At 50.1% G+C, this 18,070-nt stretch overlaps 4 protein-coding genes across 4 annotated transcripts; 2 read left to right on the top strand and 2 right to left on the bottom strand.

Annotated features, from left to right (window-relative positions):
* The first annotated feature begins 163 nt into the window (after positions 1-163).
* Positions 164-1,236, top strand: LOC117899364 (putative tricarboxylate transport protein, mitochondrial). Its single transcript, XM_034809343.1, has 3 exons — positions 164-460; positions 525-748; positions 810-1,236. The coding sequence occupies exons 1-3, from the start codon at positions 183-185 to the stop codon at positions 1,211-1,213; spliced, it is 906 nt and encodes a 301-aa protein (XP_034665234.1). The 5' UTR covers positions 164-182; the 3' UTR covers positions 1,214-1,236.
* On the bottom strand, positions 1,177-8,415 carry LOC117899334. The gene is made up of 13 exons (XM_034809271.1): positions 8,221-8,415; positions 7,824-8,161; positions 7,413-7,763; positions 7,150-7,349; positions 6,628-7,091; positions 6,110-6,567; positions 4,778-6,051; positions 4,309-4,712; positions 3,733-4,241; positions 3,046-3,680; positions 2,149-2,986; positions 1,446-2,079; positions 1,177-1,380 (listed from the first exon to the last, which is right to left on the bottom strand). The coding sequence occupies exons 1-13, from the start codon at positions 8,314-8,316 to the stop codon at positions 1,270-1,272; spliced, it is 6,312 nt and encodes a 2,103-aa protein (XP_034665162.1). The 5' UTR covers positions 8,317-8,415; the 3' UTR covers positions 1,177-1,269.
* Positions 8,416-8,625: 210 nt separating this feature from the next.
* LOC117899337 (protein pygopus) lies at positions 8,626-16,763 on the top strand. Its single transcript, XM_034809275.1, has 4 exons — positions 8,626-9,454; positions 9,523-12,322; positions 12,451-12,576; positions 16,753-16,763. The coding sequence occupies exons 2-3, from the start codon at positions 9,837-9,839 to the stop codon at positions 12,569-12,571; spliced, it is 2,607 nt and encodes an 868-aa protein (XP_034665166.1). The 5' UTR covers positions 8,626-9,454; positions 9,523-9,836; the 3' UTR covers positions 12,572-12,576; positions 16,753-16,763.
* On the bottom strand, positions 14,609-18,021 carry LOC117899336 (coatomer subunit gamma). Its single transcript, XM_034809274.1, has 6 exons — positions 17,865-18,021; positions 16,911-17,566; positions 15,372-16,842; positions 15,122-15,307; positions 14,897-15,049; positions 14,609-14,828 (listed from the first exon to the last, which is right to left on the bottom strand). Exons 1-6 carry the CDS (start codon positions 17,902-17,904, stop codon positions 14,698-14,700), a joined length of 2,637 nt encoding a protein of 878 aa, XP_034665165.1. The 5' UTR covers positions 17,905-18,021; the 3' UTR covers positions 14,609-14,697.
* Positions 18,022-18,070: the final 49 nt, after the last annotated feature.

Below are 18,070 nucleotides of genomic sequence, written 5' to 3' on the forward strand. Positions count from 1 at the left end.
CAAAAGTTTGACGAATATTTACAACAAGAATTAATCAAGGAGTCGCCGACGTATTCGAATTCTAAATGCAATCGAATACAAACTGTCACTCCTGTCTGTCACTCGAGCTAGCAGACCGGCTTTGACTTTTCTCGTTTTGTTAAAATATTATTTAGTTCAAGCTCAAAAGGCATAAAGTAATAATGCAGCCGCCTGTGCCATCTCCCGTTGCAGCCAACAGTGGAGAAAAAGGTCTGAAGGGCATCATTGCCGGCGGTATTACTGGTGGGTTGGAAATTCTCATCACTTACCCCACGGAGTTCGTGAAGACACAACTGCAGCTGGACGAGAAGGGGGAACTGAAGAAATTCAATGGCATCGCCGACTGTGTGACGAAAACGGTCAAGAATAAGGGATTCTTTGGCCTCTATCGCGGCTTGAGCGTGTTGCTGCTGGGCAGCATACCAAAAAGTGCAGCCAGGTAAGGAGCTGGACCTCTAGATAAAGATATAGATTGACAATTTGAATGGACTACTGTGGATTAGGTTTGGGGCCTTTGAGTTCTATAGCACTAAGATGCGCGGTGATGGTGGAGAACTGACCATGACGAAACGCTTCTTCTCCGGCATGTTGGCTGGCATGACAGAGGCGGTTGTGGCCGTCACACCAATGGAGACAATCAAGGTGCGTTTCATCAGCGATCAACGAAGCGCAAAGCCCAAGTACAAGGGTCTGTTTCATGGCATTGGGCAGATCTTCAAGAGTGAAGGTAATTATCATAGAGACTGACATAAGGTTCCATGTGCTGAATTGTCTTTCTGCTGCCCTAGGAATTGGTGGCATTTACAAGGGACTGCCAGCCACTGTGGTGAAGCAGGGCTCCAATCAGGCCATTCGTTTCTTTGTGCTCTTCTCGCTGAAGGACTTGTACACGGGCAAAGACCGGACAAAGTCGGTGCCAAAAGTGTTGGTTGGTATTTTTGGTGCCATTGCCGGTGCCGCATCGGTGTTTGGCAATAATCCCATCGATGTGGTCAAGACACGCATGCAGAGCTTGGATGCGGCTAAATACAAGAACTCGGTGGACTGTGCCCTGAAGATCATACGCCACGAGGGTCCCATGGCCTTCTACAAAGGCACAGTGCCACGCCTGGGCAGAGTCTGTCTCGATGTGGCCATTACATTCATGATCTACGATTCGATTATGGATTTGTTTAATTTAGTTTGGAAATAGATTTAAACATTAATTAAATATTGTTTGCATGGGCAAAATATAATGCAAATCCATGTCTACAGCTTCAATTCTTTGAGTGCAAAATTGAGTACCACAGGCAGCAGGCCAGCCTCTTCCAAATCCAAGATATGTTGCCGTAGATTGTCTCCTTGTCGGTTCGCAATTAGCTGCAATAAAATGAACATTTAAAGACAGTTCTTTTATACCTTAAATTAATTGAAAGTACACCCACCTTTTTGACCTTTTCACGCTGCTCGCTGCTTTGGCAGAAGCTGAGTAGAGCTGCTGCCATGTGTGGTCGATGGATCAGTATGCACAGCTCGGCAAACTGTACGAGATTGAGGGCATGCACCACTGGACAGCCTTGCAGCCGCAACAGCGTCTTGTGCAGCAGCTCTTCCTGGGCAAACGAACGCGTCTGCACGGCATTCTTCAGCGGATGGCAGAGCACATAGTCCCAGGCCAATGCCAGTCCATCCAGATGCAGCAACTGTGGACGACAACTGAGCACATCCAGCAGGGCATTCAGTTCGCGCAGCATATGAAACATCACCATACGCTTGAGTATGCCATTCCAGATCTTGGGCAAGTGGATATCAAAGCCCAGACAAATGTTGGCCATCACCTCCAGCGAGAGCGGATTCTCGGCATTGCGCTGCCAAATCATCTTCAGAATATCAATCTTGTTGCAGTGATCATCGGCGAACTTGTCAATGTTTGACTTGTAGCCGAGCGCCTTCAGCTCGTGGACGCACTTGATGGTGATAAACTGGCGCTGGCTGATGGTGTTCGTGAAGGAGTTGCTGCCATCGTTGAGCTTCGAATAGCACTCGTACATCTGCAGCTGTGTGGAGGTGTTCACGGAGCTAACACAGAGAGAGAGCGATAAATATATTGTTCTACTATAAATATACAAAGTTTTATGTTCCCCTTACCCTCCCTTGAATATTAGGCCCACCAGAAACTTCACAGCCTCCGATTTGGGCCAGCTGCTGAGTATATAAAATGCGCGCACCACATTCTCGCTGGCATCATCGCTGCTGCTGCCGCCAATGCAGCTGGTGTCGCCCGCGCCATGCTGATCGGACCAGTTTTGATCCTCCAAGAAAGTCTCCTCCAGCATAGTGCCATCTGCCGGCTCCATGGTCACCGAGAGCCACTTCTGCAGCAAACGGAACTGTATGGAGCCCAAGTTGAGATCGTGCAGATTGGCTATCTCCGTGACCAGCGCATTGATGTCCACCTTGCTGGACTTGATGATCAGCTCGTGGTGGTAGAGGCTGTGTATCAGCTCCGTGGGATTCTCCACCAGTCGCAGCAGCTTCTCGTCGGTTAGGCCGTAGACATACAGCAAGTGCTGTGTCTTCTGTATGGGATAGCGACGCTTCACCTTCGCCACTTGCTCCTGACTCTTGGCATCGGTGATCAGATGGCCGCTCTCCTTGATAAAGTTCCAGCACTCGTAGGAGGCCTCCACCATGTCCGCACCATCGCGAGCATAGTTCGACACAAAGTAGAGTATGAGAAAGGCTTTGTTCGGATTGTGCACCTTCTTCACGAGCCGCAGGATCGACTTGAGAAAGGCATTGTTTGTGGGATGCAAGCTCCACGATTCCGACTCGTTCTTCGACTTGTATTCGGCTATTGAGTTCTTCACCGCCGACATGCAGAAGTAATCACAGTTCTGGTTGCTGTCCTTGGAGCCCTTGAGGGCCGTATACATTTGGATGAGCGGAAACCAGCTCTGGCAGTTGTCCACATTCAGCTCGCTATCTGTAGGAGCAGGCAAACAAGTGAGTAATTCCCAGGGGTAAATATTGTTGGCCACATACCGAGTATATCCTTCAGCGGTTGCTCGACAATTGGCTTGAAGGGCAAACGATAGCGCGAGATTTTCGGTAGCACGCCATTCTCCCGCTGCGATTTGAGCCACATGTCCGTCTCCAGCTGTCCCGGACGATTGCGTCGTCGCGTGATCATCTTGTGGCGCAGAAAGTGTAAAATATTGGTCCAGATCTCCATCTCTTTGGGTGCAGCATCAAAGAACATTAAGATGTTGATGACGCACATGTAAAGTTCGTAGAAGTAGATGTTGATCTCTTCAATAAATTGCTTCAGCTTGGAGGTAAATAGCTCCACGTTTTTGATCTCATTGATGTACGGCTGGCACATCTCCTGCATCTCCTGGGCGCTGCTCAGCATGACCAATTCATCGTCGCCGAAGGTGTCACGCTTGATCTCGAAACGCAGCTCCTGGGCATTCAGTATGCTTAGAATCTGAGTGATGAGAATCTTCTGATAGTCAAAGCCAAAGTCACGGCTCATGCGCTCCAGCAGCGTCACGTCCAGCTGCTTGTTGTGGAACTCCTTCAGCAGATGCTCAATGTTGTCCATGTCCGCATTGAACTTGCCCTTGATGCGTGGATCCTGCTGACAGAATTCCAGATAATAATAGAGCTTGAGGCGCCTGAAAGAACATCCATGAATAAGCAACTAAATGAAGAAATAAATTAACCCACTTGGCGCGTATTATTTGCACATTGTCCATGTCCTCAATGTGCTCGCTGTACATGGCCGAGAGCGTCAGGAAGTTAATCTTCTGCAGATCGGTCTTCACCTCCGTGGAGAGCTTATCGAGCTGTGCCACCGCCTCACCATCGGCCACCAGCATGCTGAATAGCTCTATGAAATTAGCATCCTTGTTGTTCATGGCATTCCGGAAGATGCGCCTCAGTTGCAGCGAGATGAAGCCCTCATTGATGATCCGCTTCTTTTTGCAGTTCTGCTTCTGATACTCCAGCAGATACTGCGACATCACATACCACACATCGTGCTCCTTGGCCTTGGTCAGATACTCCAGCGACAGAAAGAAATCGGCGCGTGCACCATCAATGTCTGCCTTGACATTCTCCGCCAGCGATTGGCGCACTTGCAGCAGCATTGAATTCGTGGGCTCCGCCTCTGTAATCATCACCAGCAGCGTGCGGGCCAAGAACTTGACAATGGGCAGGCGACCACTGATGTTTCGCTGCACAAAAGAGGGAAGTTCTTTGGTTAGCAGATGCTACAGGGCATCAAGCAAAGATCAGGCATACCTTCTGTTGCGGCTGCTGTGCTGGCTGCACTTCCACCTCATCGAACATGGACACCGAGTAGCGTTTCTTCGATGTTGTTTGCTGCAGCTGCTGCGGCAGTGGTTTCACATCAAACGAACCATTCAGGGCACTCGTAAAGTTAAGCGTTGTCTCGCCCAAAGCCATTGGCGTGCCATCCAGGGCGCGACAAATGTTCTCATTGATCGCCTGCTCCTTGCCATTGTAGTGCGTGGTGATGGCATCCAGGGGATAGTGTATAACTGCCACACGAATGTACTGAATGAGCTCCACAAGATCCCTCCGACGGCTTCGCTCATGCAGCAAGGCAGACGTGAGCAGATCGTAGGCCAGAGGGAAGCTCAAGGGATCACTCTCGTTGATCAATTGCAGCGATGATGGAGAGTCTGCAAAGGGAAATAGCTTGAGAGATAAGCAAAAGCCAGACACGCTTTTAGCTGCCAAAACCCACCCTGATTGTTGCCCTTTGCCGAGTCAATTTGCTGGACAATCAACTCCAAGGCCAGGTTAATGTAATCACTGCTGTTGGCTGGCACACAATCGAAGAACTGCAGGACATGATAGGCCAAGGCACAGCTGAGGGGCAGACATGCCACACGCTGGCACAGCCGCTGCAGACCAAACACTTTCGACAGATCCAGCGCCGTGCAGAGTTCACCCATTTCGCTGGCCATAAAAGCGGACACATTCAGCGTGGCCTGCGCACGTTCAATGATCCTCTCAATCGCCTCATCCAGCAGCTCGTGGCGGCGACACAGTGGGATAAGTTCGCCGCTGCAGCTCAGCTCAATGCTGAACTTCTCGCGTAGATGGAAACGATGCTTGATGATCAGGTAGCGACGCTCGTACACAGATTCAACGTGTGGCAGGAACAGCTTAAAGAGTTCCAGCACATTCAGATGCTCCTGCACTTTGGTTTCGTTGACAAACGAAGCCGTGGAGCTGTTCTCCAGCAGATTGGCAAAGATCTCCACGACATCCAGGCGATGCTTGTCGTTCGTTTCGCTGCCCAGAGACTTGAAGAACTCGTAGGCCATTTCGATTTGCCCGCGTCTGGCCATCTGGTAGCAGCAGTTGAAATTAGCACCGGTGGAGATCTCTGGCGCCGCCTTGGTCAGTGTGCGTATATCGTCCAGCATGTCGGGCAGATTCAGTTTCACGATGCGCATCATAAACAGCTCCAGGTTGATGTCCGCCGAGCTGTCTGCCGGCCAGCCATACTTCACTTTCATGATCTTGATCACCTGAATCTCATACTCTGCATTGATCTTCGCGGCCAGCGGATGCGTTGAGTTGCGCAGCTTGATCAGCGGCCCCAAAGTCTCGGGCCAAGGCAACGGCGCATTCTGCAGCACCGACAGAGCGCACTCCAAGCGACTGTCCTCGTTGTGCAGCAGCTCAATGCAGGCCATGGCCCGCTCCAGCCATTTGCTGGACGACTGACGGCTGGCCACTAGCTGGGCAATGTACTGCTTGATGACGGCCAGTGGCTGGCGTCCCTTCTCCTGGAATATGGGATACATAAAGTCCTTCACCAGTCGCTGCAGCTTATCCAGCTGCACATGCTGCAGTATGCTCAAGGCTGTGGCATCTATCGAGTCCTGCATGTAGTTGTCCAATGTGAAGCCCATGTTGTAGTTGGTCTTTAGCACAAACAAATCCTGCAATGCATTGACCAGGTCCCGCAGCTTACCCACATTCCGCTCCTGCTGCCGTCGCACGTCACTAAAAAGGGGAAACAAATCACAACTTTGTTTGAGGATTGCATTCCAATGGAACTTACGAATATGTAAATTGAATTTCCTCAAAAATCTCCAAGATTTTGGTGGCGAACTCCAGGCCAATATTTGGCCAATGCGTGTTATACTGCAGCTTGCGCGTCATCTCAATGCTCCAGTCGGTAATGAATGGCATAATGCTGGGATGCGTATTGCTGACCATCGGTATGAACTGACGCAGCCATTGCACCACATTAAACGGCTTCGTGTTGCTCGGTATGAAGCCCAGCAGTGTGCGCAATTCATCCTCGTTGAGGTGCGGCAGAATGCTGCTGGAATGGCGGCGCCAGATGAGACAGGCCGTGGGCATATCGGTGTTGAACAGCGACTTGACCACGCGCACCAAATTGTTGTCGTAAATGAACTTTTGCCAGTCGCTGTTGCACTCGTACGGATCGGTAATGGCCAGAGTCTTGAGACGATGCAGCTGCTCGTCAATCTCCAGCATATCCTCTTCATCCTCCTGCAAAACAAAAAGATAAATTTAAAGCCAAACCCACAAGCAAAGCAAACCCAGACCCACCTCGAAGCTTAAACGTTTTTGAATCTCGCGCAGATAGCGCTCTAGAATGTGCCGCGAACTTAGGTTGATCATGCGATTGTTCTTAATAAACGCTTTGCTCTCAATCTGCGAGAGCAACTGCAGCAGGATCTGGAATTTAGCATCCACTTCAGGGTCCTTCAATTGGGAATCGGAGTTGCAGAGCTCCACCAGTATGCGCTTGGCTTTGGCCTCAAAGATCGGCTGCAGGCACAGCTCGAATTGTTTGCCAAACTCCTCGGCCTCCTCCAGCCGGCCCTTGGCCACGAGTTTCTTGAATCGATCACTGGGATCCGTCTCCGAGACCAGCATCATTTCCACCACTGAGGGCAGACTGCTTTGGTTCGCCTCCTTGGCTGCCAAATAGTACAGATTGACGGCACACTTTGGCTGGCGCACCAGCCAGGCATGCTCTGGCACTTCCACTTCATTTTTGCATCTCAGAGCTGTGGGATTTATAGAAGATTAAGTAAATAATGGCGTGAAATGGTAAGAAAAACCTACATGGATACTCCACAATCTTCATTAAGCGCCCCTCATCCGTTGGCTTGGTGAGAATCAGCAGCTCAATGCACTCCTCGCTGCACTCCATGACCAGCAGATCCTCGATCAACAAGGTGCGACCCTGTGACGATTGGCACAAATTCACTGTGCGTGTGTACGGACAGATGTCCAGCAGGTGACCAGAGTTGGTGAGTGCAATCCTAAGGCAAATATGAAATCCGAATAAGACCTAGCCCACGGAAAACTTTTGTTCCACAACTTACACACAATCATCCAAATTGTAGATCTGCTTCAGGCTGCCATAATGCGCAGGCAGGCTGATGCGGGTGACATCATTAGCCGACGTCTTGAAGTTGGCCGTGCCCTGATCACCGGAGATGATCAAGCCGTGATCCGCGCCACGCACTTCCTGATTATTCTGTGCGGAAATGTGGCCCACCGACGACAGCTGCTTGAAGAGCACAGCGCAGTCGACATTGCCCATTGGGCGACCCTTGGTAATGCGCTTGATGGTGACATCGTCCAGGATGGCCTTCTCGCAGGCAATGGTCTCGTTGTCATTGAGGGTTATGTTCGTCGCAGACTCCAAGGTGGCTTCATCAATTTCGCTCAAGCTACAGGAATGAATCGTTTGTCATTTCAGGCCAAAGGAACTCCTCCATGCAGCGACTCACCCATAGATGCTACCATTCTTGCAGGTAAAGTAGAATCTTTGATCGCACTGGTGGATGCTTCTGAAGGTGCCACCCGTAAGGCTCACATCCTCCAGTTTCACGCAAACGCTGAACAAAAGCAATCCCTTGATGAACACACCGTGAACTTCGCCATCGCTGAGGCCGCACACAATCAGATTGCCGCTGCTGGAGATGGCAATGGCTTCGATCTGCGCACTGAAACTGAGGAAGCTGCACTTCGCCACCAGTTCGTCCTCCAGCAGCAGCAGACTCTTGTCTATGGATATCACCATTTTGCCGCATTGCACGGAAGCCAAAACCTCTGGGTATTTCTCGACCTAACAAAGGGAAATTGTAGCATAGCTAACTGTTGATTCGTTTGAATGGCGAACATTACCTCCTCCTCGCTGCTTATCCGGAACATGCCACGCGAGGAGAACACATTCGATATGGTCTCATCCTCGCAAGGAGACGCCTCAAAGTTGCTCCACATTCTGCAGTACTTCGATTAAATTAAGAATTTGACAAATTTTAAACAAACAGCGCCAATAAACAAGCGTCACCCTAGCTAGAGATGGGATGCCATTGATAGTTAAAACTAGTTATCGGTGGACTCGAATCGAGGAAAAGTTATTTGACAATATTTGAAATTAATATAATTTAACTGAAAAAAGGAATTAACAATCAAATAATTAAAAATTTCATTGTTAAACTAAATTTTCTGTAATTCATTTTACATTATCGTTGGGCAAACATGCATTTGCCTGCTCTGGTCCCTCTTTTCGTCTTGTGGAATTCCGGCATTTTGGGGTTTATCGAGATACGGTCACACTGGCTGGCAGGCGATGAAAATTATTTATATTTTTTCGCTCTTCTAACGCAAAAATTAAACAAAATAAACAAAGTTGGATGCATTAATGATAAAATCCGACACAGTGCGTTCCCACTGAACCCCGATAGTGTGTGCTACCTTGGGCCGCGGCATTACTCAAATCCGCTACTCATTAAAAGTTGATGCTGCAGTAGCGCAGCAGCGGCCATCAACAAAAAAGAAAACCACGAAACCCGATCGCGTGCAAAGTACAAAAAGTGTGTATTATTTAATAATAATTGTCGCTAACCATTATCGTGTGCTAAATATTGGGCACTATACCCCATAGTGCTGCAATTAAAGGCCAAACGCAGCGAATAGCTGCCGCGGCGGTGGTGCAAAGAGAACATAAAATCGCTGGCAAGAAGAGGAAGAAGAAGCAGAGCTAGTGGCGCTGTGTGTGAGAAAATAAAACAAAAAGGCAACGCGCATTGCAGCGTAGCGTGCGTCCACTTACAGCTTCCACACCAATTAAATCGGAAGTAAAATAAATATAAAGCCAGCACGTAATTGCAATAAACGACGAAAAAGATCCAGTGCATATTTGTTTTTGTGTGTGCTGCAGCCGCGCCGCTGCAGGTGCTGCTGCTTGGCTTGGCGCTTTCGAGACAACACGACGCTGCCAACGCTGACGACATGCGCGCGTAGAGTTGCCAGCTCCAAATTGCAAAGGTTGCCGTTGTGCCGTTGTTCCGTGCCCGTGCTCGTTCTTGGGAATAGTTTTTTAAAAATTTTGTTGTCCTTGTGCTAAGATGATTCGGTAAATATGTGAAAAATAATTGAGCAATTAGCTGACAAAATTACTCACGCTCTGCCCTCTTTGCTTAGGTCGATATGCTTTTGGCGGTATCAGGCCGCACCAAGTGGATAACAGTCGAGTGAGAGCAGAAGATCACCGATCACCGTGAAGCGATTGTGCGCCGCCATCCATCCATATCACCATCGAATCGGCAACAGCTACAGGAACATCAAGTCCAGCATCACACGCCGCATCGGCAGTCCACCCCGAAGCCGCATTTCTTCCTTTCTTCACACCGCGTCGAGATCTCCAGCGAGGGATTGACGACGCCGCTTAGATAGAATTTCTTCCCCCCGTAGTTAAAGAAAAAGCTGCCACCATTCGGAAGAAAAATACCTCTAACATGACCCATAATCTCGGTATGGCGCCATATCGTTTGCCGGGTCCAGCAGGCGGTCTCTGTCCGCCTGACTTCAAACCGCCGCCTCCGTCGGATATCATCTCGGCGCCGAGCAATCCGAAGAAGCGGCGGAAAACCTCGAATGCCGCCAACTCGGCAGCTGCGGCAGCGGCGGCGGCGGCAGCAGCTGCGGCCGCCGCTGCCAATTCAATGCAGCAACAATCAGCACCACCAACGCCCCAGGATCTGTTGCCGCCACCGCCGATGGGTGGCTTCGGAGACACCATTATTGCCTCGAATCCCTTTGACGACAGTCCCCAGGTGTCGGCCATGTCGAGCTCGGCCGCCGCAGCGATGGCGGCCATGAACCAAATGGGCGGAGGTCCTGGCGGACCGGGACACTTTGGCGGCGGCCATCCGCACCCGCATTGGGAGGATCGCATGGGCATGGGCGGTGGTCCGCCGCATATGCACCCCCATATGCATCCGCACCATCCCGGTGGACCGATGGGACACCCGCATGGGCCACCCCACCACATGGGCGGTCCGCCGCCGATGCGCGGCATGAGTCCAATGCATCCGCATGCGATGGGACCCGGACCTGGAGTGGGACTGCCGCCGCATATGAACCACGGCAGACCTGGTCCCGGTGGCCCCGTGCCTATGGGCAGTCCGATGGGCGCCATGGCCGGCATGGGCGGCATGAGTCCAATGGGCAATATGGGAGGACCAAGCATATCACCACATCACATGGGCATGGGAGGACTCTCGCCAATGGGCGGTGGTCCGAATGGACCCAACCAGAGGGCCATGCAGGGTTCCCCCATGGGAGGAGCTGGTGGTCCTGGCCAGAACTCGCCCATGAATTCGCTGCCCATGGGCTCGCCGATGGGTAATCCGATTGGTAGCCCGCTTGGGCCGCCATCCGGTGGTCCTGGGCCACAGCAGCAGCAGCAGCAACAACAGCAGCAGCAGCAACAACAGCAGCAACAGCAGCAGCAGCAACAACAACAGCAACAACCTCCGCAGCCACCCATGAACAATGGACAAATGGGTCCGCCTCCGTTGCACAGTCCGCTGGGCAATGGACCGACGAATCATGGCAGTCATATGCCAGGTGGACCCGGTCCAGGGCCTGGTCCTGGGCCCGGTGGCCTCGTCGGACCTGGTGGCATGTCTCCTGCAAATAACAACAACAGCGGCGGCGTCGGAGGAGGAGGAGGAGTTGGCGGACCGGGCAACAACATGCTCGGCAACAACAACAATTCAAGCAACAACAATCAAAATCCTCATCTGTCGCCAGCCGGTGGCCGTCTCGGAGTGCCCACGTCACTGCAATCGAATGGCCCCACAATGTCGGCCGCCTCCTCGGCATCGGCAACGGGGTCAACGCCCACGCAAACATCGACAGCGACGACAGCCAGCTCGATGTCCACGTCAGTGCCTACATCCTCGCCAGCGCCGCCCGCCATGTCACCGCATCACTCGCTGAACAGTGCCGGCCCAAGTCCGGGCATGCCCAACTCTGGCCCCAGTCCGCTTCAATCGCCCGCCGGTCCGAATGGTCCACAAAATAACAATAACAATAACAATGGACCCATGATGGGCCAGCAAATGAACCCGAATGTTCCTATGCAACAGCAGCAACAACAACAGCAGCAACAACAGCAGCAACAACAACAGCAGCAACAACAACAACAACAACAGCAGCAGCAACAGCAGCAGCACATGGGCGGTCCTCCGGGACATGGACCCGGACACGGTCATGGGCATGGTCACGGGCATGGGCACGGTCACGGTCACGGTCATGGCCATGGACACGGCCCTGGCATGGGCATGAATCAGATGTTGCCGCCTCAGCAACCTTCGCATCTTGGTCCACCGCACCCGCAGCTCATGAATCATCCGCACCATCATCCGGGTGGACCGCCGCCGCCTCATATGATGGGTCCCGGCGGACCGAGCGGCGGCATGCATGGCGGTCCCGGCGGCATGCCACCACACATGGGTGGCGGCGGCCCCAATCCCCATATGATGGGCGGACCGCATGGGAATGCGGGTCCGCATATGGGACACGGGCATATGGGCGGTGTGCCAGGGCCGGGCCCAGGACCAGGTGGCATGAATGGACCCCCGCACCCGCACATGTCGCCCCACCATGCACATGGACATCCCCACCATCATCACAGTCCCATGGGTGGCCCCGGCCCCAATATGTTTGGCGGCGGAGGACCTATGGGTCCAGGCGGCCCAATGGGTAACATGGGACCCATGGGTGGCGGCGGTCCAATGGGTGGACCGATGGGCGTGGGACCCAAACCGATGACAATGAGCGGGGGCAAGATGTATCCGCCTGGCCAGCCGATGGTCTTCAATCCCCAGAATCCCAATGCGCCGCCCATATACCCGTGTGGCATGTGCCACAAGGAGGTGAACGACAACGATGAGGCCGTGTTCTGTGAATCCGGATGCAACTTCTTCTTTCACAGGTAAATTAACAGCCACCAGCAAAGTGCGCAACTAGCAATAAGCAAATCATTAAAGGGTTTCCCCGTAACTAAACATAAATCTTTTGTGTTCTTTCTCTCTCTCTCTCCGTTTAATCGGATATTTGCAGAACCTGCGTGGGCCTGACAGAGGCGGCCTTCCAAATGCTCAACAAGGAGGTGTTTGCAGAGTGGTGCTGCGACAAGTGTGTGTCTTCCAAGCATATTCCCATGGTCAAGTTCAAATGTTGAAGAGCGTAGGAATGGCGGAAGGCAGGCAGCACAAGGAACCTATCAATCAACCACCACCAACGACAACAACAACAACACCAGCTAGCACTCACTCACTGTATAAAATATCCAAGCATACTCTACTATCTTAAATGTACAATTATAAGCTGCTCAATAGTCAAGTTATGTACCAACACACCCGCCCCCCAAGATAACCCACGGGACAGACGATGGCAGGAGACCCGAGAACTATAAAGTGCCGGAGCAGTGTTGTGACTTTCAGCTCCGGGCTCGCACCACCCTACTCACCCACTCGGCTCAAACTCCAATCCAAAATCCTCTTTATGCGCAAGCAAACCTTAACGAAATCTGTAAACGAAATATGTTTAATTGTAATATAAATGTAATATGTAATATGTATGTTCGTTCAGGCAAGAAGCAAAAAAGAGCAATCAAACCCAGACCAGACGCAGCCAGCAGTCAGCAGCCAGCAGCAGTGTGTTGTGTGTGCCCAGCAGGGAACCCATGCAAGCCCCCAAGCTAGGGAACAACAATCTAGTTTGTATTATAAAGCAAAATTGGAAAAGCTAAGCGCTAAATGAAGGAACAAGAAACAAACACACGACCGTCAGAGCGTCTCTTGTCCGCGGGTTAAATGGGGGAAAAAGTGCAACACACACACACACACATAGACAAATATACACAAAAACACACACACTGACATAATTATATAATTACATGCATATATCTAATGACATATTTAAATAAACAAAAGAGAAAAAAAATAGTATAACAAATTGTAACGAAATGAAATTATCAATGTGAAATTGTGCTGCAAAAAGTGCGTGCTGCGTGTTGTGCGTGTGCGAGAGTGTGTGTGTTATTTGTTAATATCAATTTTATTTTATTTTTTTATACCTGCGTGTGAATCTTACATTTTAAATAATTGATTGATTGATTGATTGATTGGAGTTACATTTTACACAATTAAATATAGCAAAAAAGAGAATCGCGTAAATCGACTGCGAACAAAAAACAAACGAAAAAGCACAAGAAATTATAAATTCATTGCGAACGAGATATAAACAAAATTTTGTAATTTAAGACGAATGTTGAAAACGCAGCAGAAAATGAACAGTGGAAGAAGGAACAGAACAGACGACGACGATGATTCAAAAAAGGCAAAAACAAATTTGTAAAAATAGGAAAAACAAAAAAAGTACTCTAGGATATTGCAACTTTAAGTTATTTATAATTAAATAAAAACTACAATATAAACACAAAAAATAAAGTAAGAATGAGTTTTTCAAATATCGAATTTTTTTTTGTGGATTGAACATTTGTGTTGTCTACTGCGGATTTTTCTGTTATTTACTTTTTTATAATTCGTAAAAAATTCCGTAGTGTCCTTTCACTTATGGAACATATTAGCAGCGAAGCAACTGGATTTATGCTTGTGGAAGTACTCATCTCTCGTCGAACACTTCAAGCCAGCCAATAGAAAGTTTGTCCAAAAACGTAAAAATAAAATAAAAACTCTCATCAGTCTACAATCAATGTCTCACGTTATGCACACGACATGTATGCAGTCTTATGCACGGGTATTCTCTTTTCCAACATCCACTTGTGCACCACGAGTCCCCGAGTCATCAATCTGCCGCTTTATGCTAAGATCAAGCACGTTCTTCACAAAATAAAACACTCAAACTTCACTCTGATTGCATTGCATATAGTACATGTATGTATTCATAATTTTAGTTTTATACTTAGGCTAAATGCACAGGCCAGGCTAATTGGGGGTGTGGGCAGGCATTAACATATACATACAATATATTTTAAAATTTAAATGATGCTGGAGCAAGATGCTTCACAAAGCCCCTACGTTGTAACAATTCAAATTCAATTCAAAGAATGTTTGTGTGTGGATCGCTGTCGGCCAAGCCATCGCTTTGGAGTGCTTGTTGCCAGTTAAGGGCCAATGGGGGGTAGTTAGGGGCACAAATATTACAGAGACAATCACTTAAACGTATAAAATTATGTATTTTTCGATTAATTTTTAGGGTTTTCATTTTCTTTTTTATAGTTTTCGTTTATATTATATTGACGGCACGCAGAAACCGAACAAGATTCCTGCATGGCTCGCTGTCTTATCCGATGGCTGCTGTTATTAGCTCTGCTACATCCTGATCTGTGCTGCGCACCGTCAGATTCAGCGTAACGCCCTCGGAGAGTGCCAGCTTTGCCCGCACCAGAACTTCGACGCCGCCTCTAAAGGTGCCTGAAATACCACAAAGAGGAAAAAAGGTTTAAATTGCAATTCTGATCCTCTGAGACCGAGACTCCTACCCGAACAGAGCAGCGTGTGCAGGTGAGTGCCTTCGGGCACTTTTTCGGATAGATTTGCAGAGCCCAAGCCAAGGATTTTCACAATGGTATTGACAGCATCCTGTAGCGTTGTGACGGCTGACAGCACAAACGTATCCTCGGCTTGCAGCCACTCTGCGAAAGATTGCAAGAAAGAAAATATATAAATATTTATCGGACTTTTTCAGAGGGAGTTTCCTTTCCTACCTTCACTATCGGCAGCGTCCCAGGACACCTGGAAGTTGTTCTTTTTCGATTTCTGTATCTGATCGGCCACTGTGATCTCCAGATCCTCCAGCATATACTCATCATCATAGCCCTCTTCCGAGTCGGGCTCTCCGGTATTCGGATCGCAATCCTTGACCACAAATCGTAAAGTGGCGCCAAAGGTTGCTGAAAAGAGAACACAGCGGTTGAGCACAGTCTGAGGATATTCTGGCAGAGTGTGGAGCCTTACCTATGGAACTTCCCGCATCTGGTGGGAACTCTACAATGACATATGTTGTCTGCAGTTCGTTGTACGGTAGCTTGGGGCAAGGTATGACAGCTCTGGTGGTGAAACCCTCGGGCAGGGTCAGCTCTACGCGCACATTCTCCAGGAACTGATCGGACAATGTGTTGAGGCAATCGAATTGGAAGACCACATGCTGCCCAAAGATGTGCTTGATGCACTGCACCGTATACTCCGTTTCGCTTTCGGTCAGCTGTATGGGTGCCGTGCTGCGGTGCACGGGACCGAGCACCTGAATGCCCGGCAGCTGGGCCAAACGCGAGGCGCTCTCCTCCTCCCGTGTGATCTTCGGCGGGCGTGGTGCGCTGGTGACCAGCATCACATCATTGCTGATCTCTGGACGGACAATAGCCGCTGCCTTGGGCACAACGGAAATGTCAAAGCGCTTCTCCAGATCGCCGTTCAAATGATCCACCAGAGCCTTCTCCAGCAGCGCCAGCGAGCAGTTCTCGCGCTCGATGATGTAGTTCTTGTACAGATCGGCACGCTCCGAGTTGAGGATGCTCAGGTAGTAGGTGGCACGATCGCGCACCTCATCGTCCGGATCCATCTGGCAGCGACCGAGCAGAACCAGAATGTTGGTAAGCAAAGCCGGGCAGGAGGCTCCAAATTGCGATAGAGCGGTCACAGCAGCCGCACGCACAATGGGACTCTCCAGGATAACACGATTGTAGATGAAGCGAATATACTTGGAGGGTGTGGCTGCAAATGGTCCCTCCTTGCCCAGCAAATGGAGAATGCGCACCGCCAGCGAGACATGTTCACAGTCCTCAATGAACTCGCAGAGATGCGACAGGCCAGACTCCTTGGCATCGGCATTCTCCTCAATGATCGTAATGATGGTGTCCACAATGGATGTCTTGTACTCAAGGCCGCCCTCTTCGCGCAGCATGCCACTGAGGAAGTTCATCAAGACCGTGTGCTTCCTTGGGTACTTGGTGCAGAGAGCACAGATGGCCTGGACCACCACCACCTTGAACTCATCGGAGATCTCTGCCACAAATGTGGAGATCTGCTTCATCAGACGCTCCACCGAGGACTCGGCACCAGTCTTTAGCAGCGTGGTAATTGCCAAAGTGGCCACCGAACGATTGGAGTCCGTGATGAGACCCTCGAGATCCAGATTGCATGTGGTCACAGCCGCCGGATGGGTCATGGCCACCTTGTTGAGCGTGCGAACAGCAGCAAAACGCAACGTGGCCTTGGGCGAGCTGCAGAACAGCTGGAGAATGGAGAAGGCCGGCGACAGCATGCGATGATTGGTGTTCTTCAGATTGACAATCGCATGGGCGGCCTCATAGATGACCATTTCGCTCTTGTGGCGCAGACACGTCTCAATGAAGGTGAACAGCGGCGAGTCGGACAGCTCCTCCGATGGTATATCCTCTTCCTCGATGAGTTTACAGGCAATACGTATCTAAGGGGGATGCACGAAACATTCATTAATAAAATTTCCAGCGTCAAAGCTGCCATTCCTTCACTTACCAACATGCACACAGCATAGGGACTCTTCAGGGAGCTGCGAGTCAGCTTGTTGACCAGCTTCGAGACCGCCAGGCGATCCGATTTGCGAATGTGATAGAGCAGACCCAGCGCATGGTATTGCACCATAATGTTGTCGCTGTTCATTGCCTCCTGAGCCTCGTTGGCCCAACGCTTGACCACATCGCCGGCGGTGGTGGCCAGTCGCAGCGAACTGACTAGAGCGGCACAGGAGACGGCGGCATTCTTGTCCACAATGCACTGCTTCATGTAACGCTCGACGGCCTGCAGCATGGTGTGATCGGTGATGCTGCAGAGGGCACGAATGGCAGCGGCACGATACAGATCCTCTTTGCCGGTCATATCCTTGGTCAGGGAACTGGTGACAATAATCACATCCTCGGCCACCGAGCTCAGCTCCTTGATGCCCAAATAGACCATGCGACGCAGCACCACATCCTTGGACTGGAACAGCTTGGTCATAGCGAAGAAGCAGTCGGTGGCCTCGCGTGGCACCAACACCTCACCCTGATTGATCAGGTAGAGGATCTTGGTGAGAATGTGAATGCATTTGCGGGCATTCACCGGCGTCTCGTTGAACGTGCGCGTCTCCTGCAGCACCGACGTCTTCTCCAGGTTCTGGTATGCATTTGTCGGGCCTGGGCGTTGTTTTTTTAGGGAGGAAAAATATTTCATGTTTTCCGTCAGTACATACGAAATTTGTTTAGTAACTTAGCAGTGTTTGTTGTTGTTGGTTGTCTCTTTATGTTTTTGTTATATTTGTTCTGGTTTTTGTGTTAGTTTCAGTGGGTGTGTGTGTGTGTAAGCGGGTGTGTGTCTGCTGGTTGCCAGCGGAGCACCTTTCTCACAGAGCCTGGAGTTTCCCCTCTTATCGGTCGTTCTGGGGCTCTTCGTTCTGTGCGATTAGTAAGTTCTGTGAGTTAAATTGCTACTTACCGTCTTCTTCTTCGTCTTTGTCTCGGCGGAACGAACCCATTATTGATAAAACTTACTTAAAAATCGTTAATAGAAAACAAATAAAATTACTTTTTCGGCCTGCGTTTACACGTCACAAGTGGATTTATCGATAAGTCTAAGACATACGGAAATATACCGAAATCGATTAAGTGTACTATATTATGTACCGATATACAATAAATGAG

The sequence above is a fragment of the Drosophila subobscura genome, chromosome O (genome assembly GCF_008121235.1).
Source record: "Drosophila subobscura isolate 14011-0131.10 chromosome O, UCBerk_Dsub_1.0, whole genome shotgun sequence".
Lineage (NCBI taxonomy): Eukaryota > Metazoa > Arthropoda > Insecta > Diptera > Drosophilidae > Drosophila > Drosophila subobscura.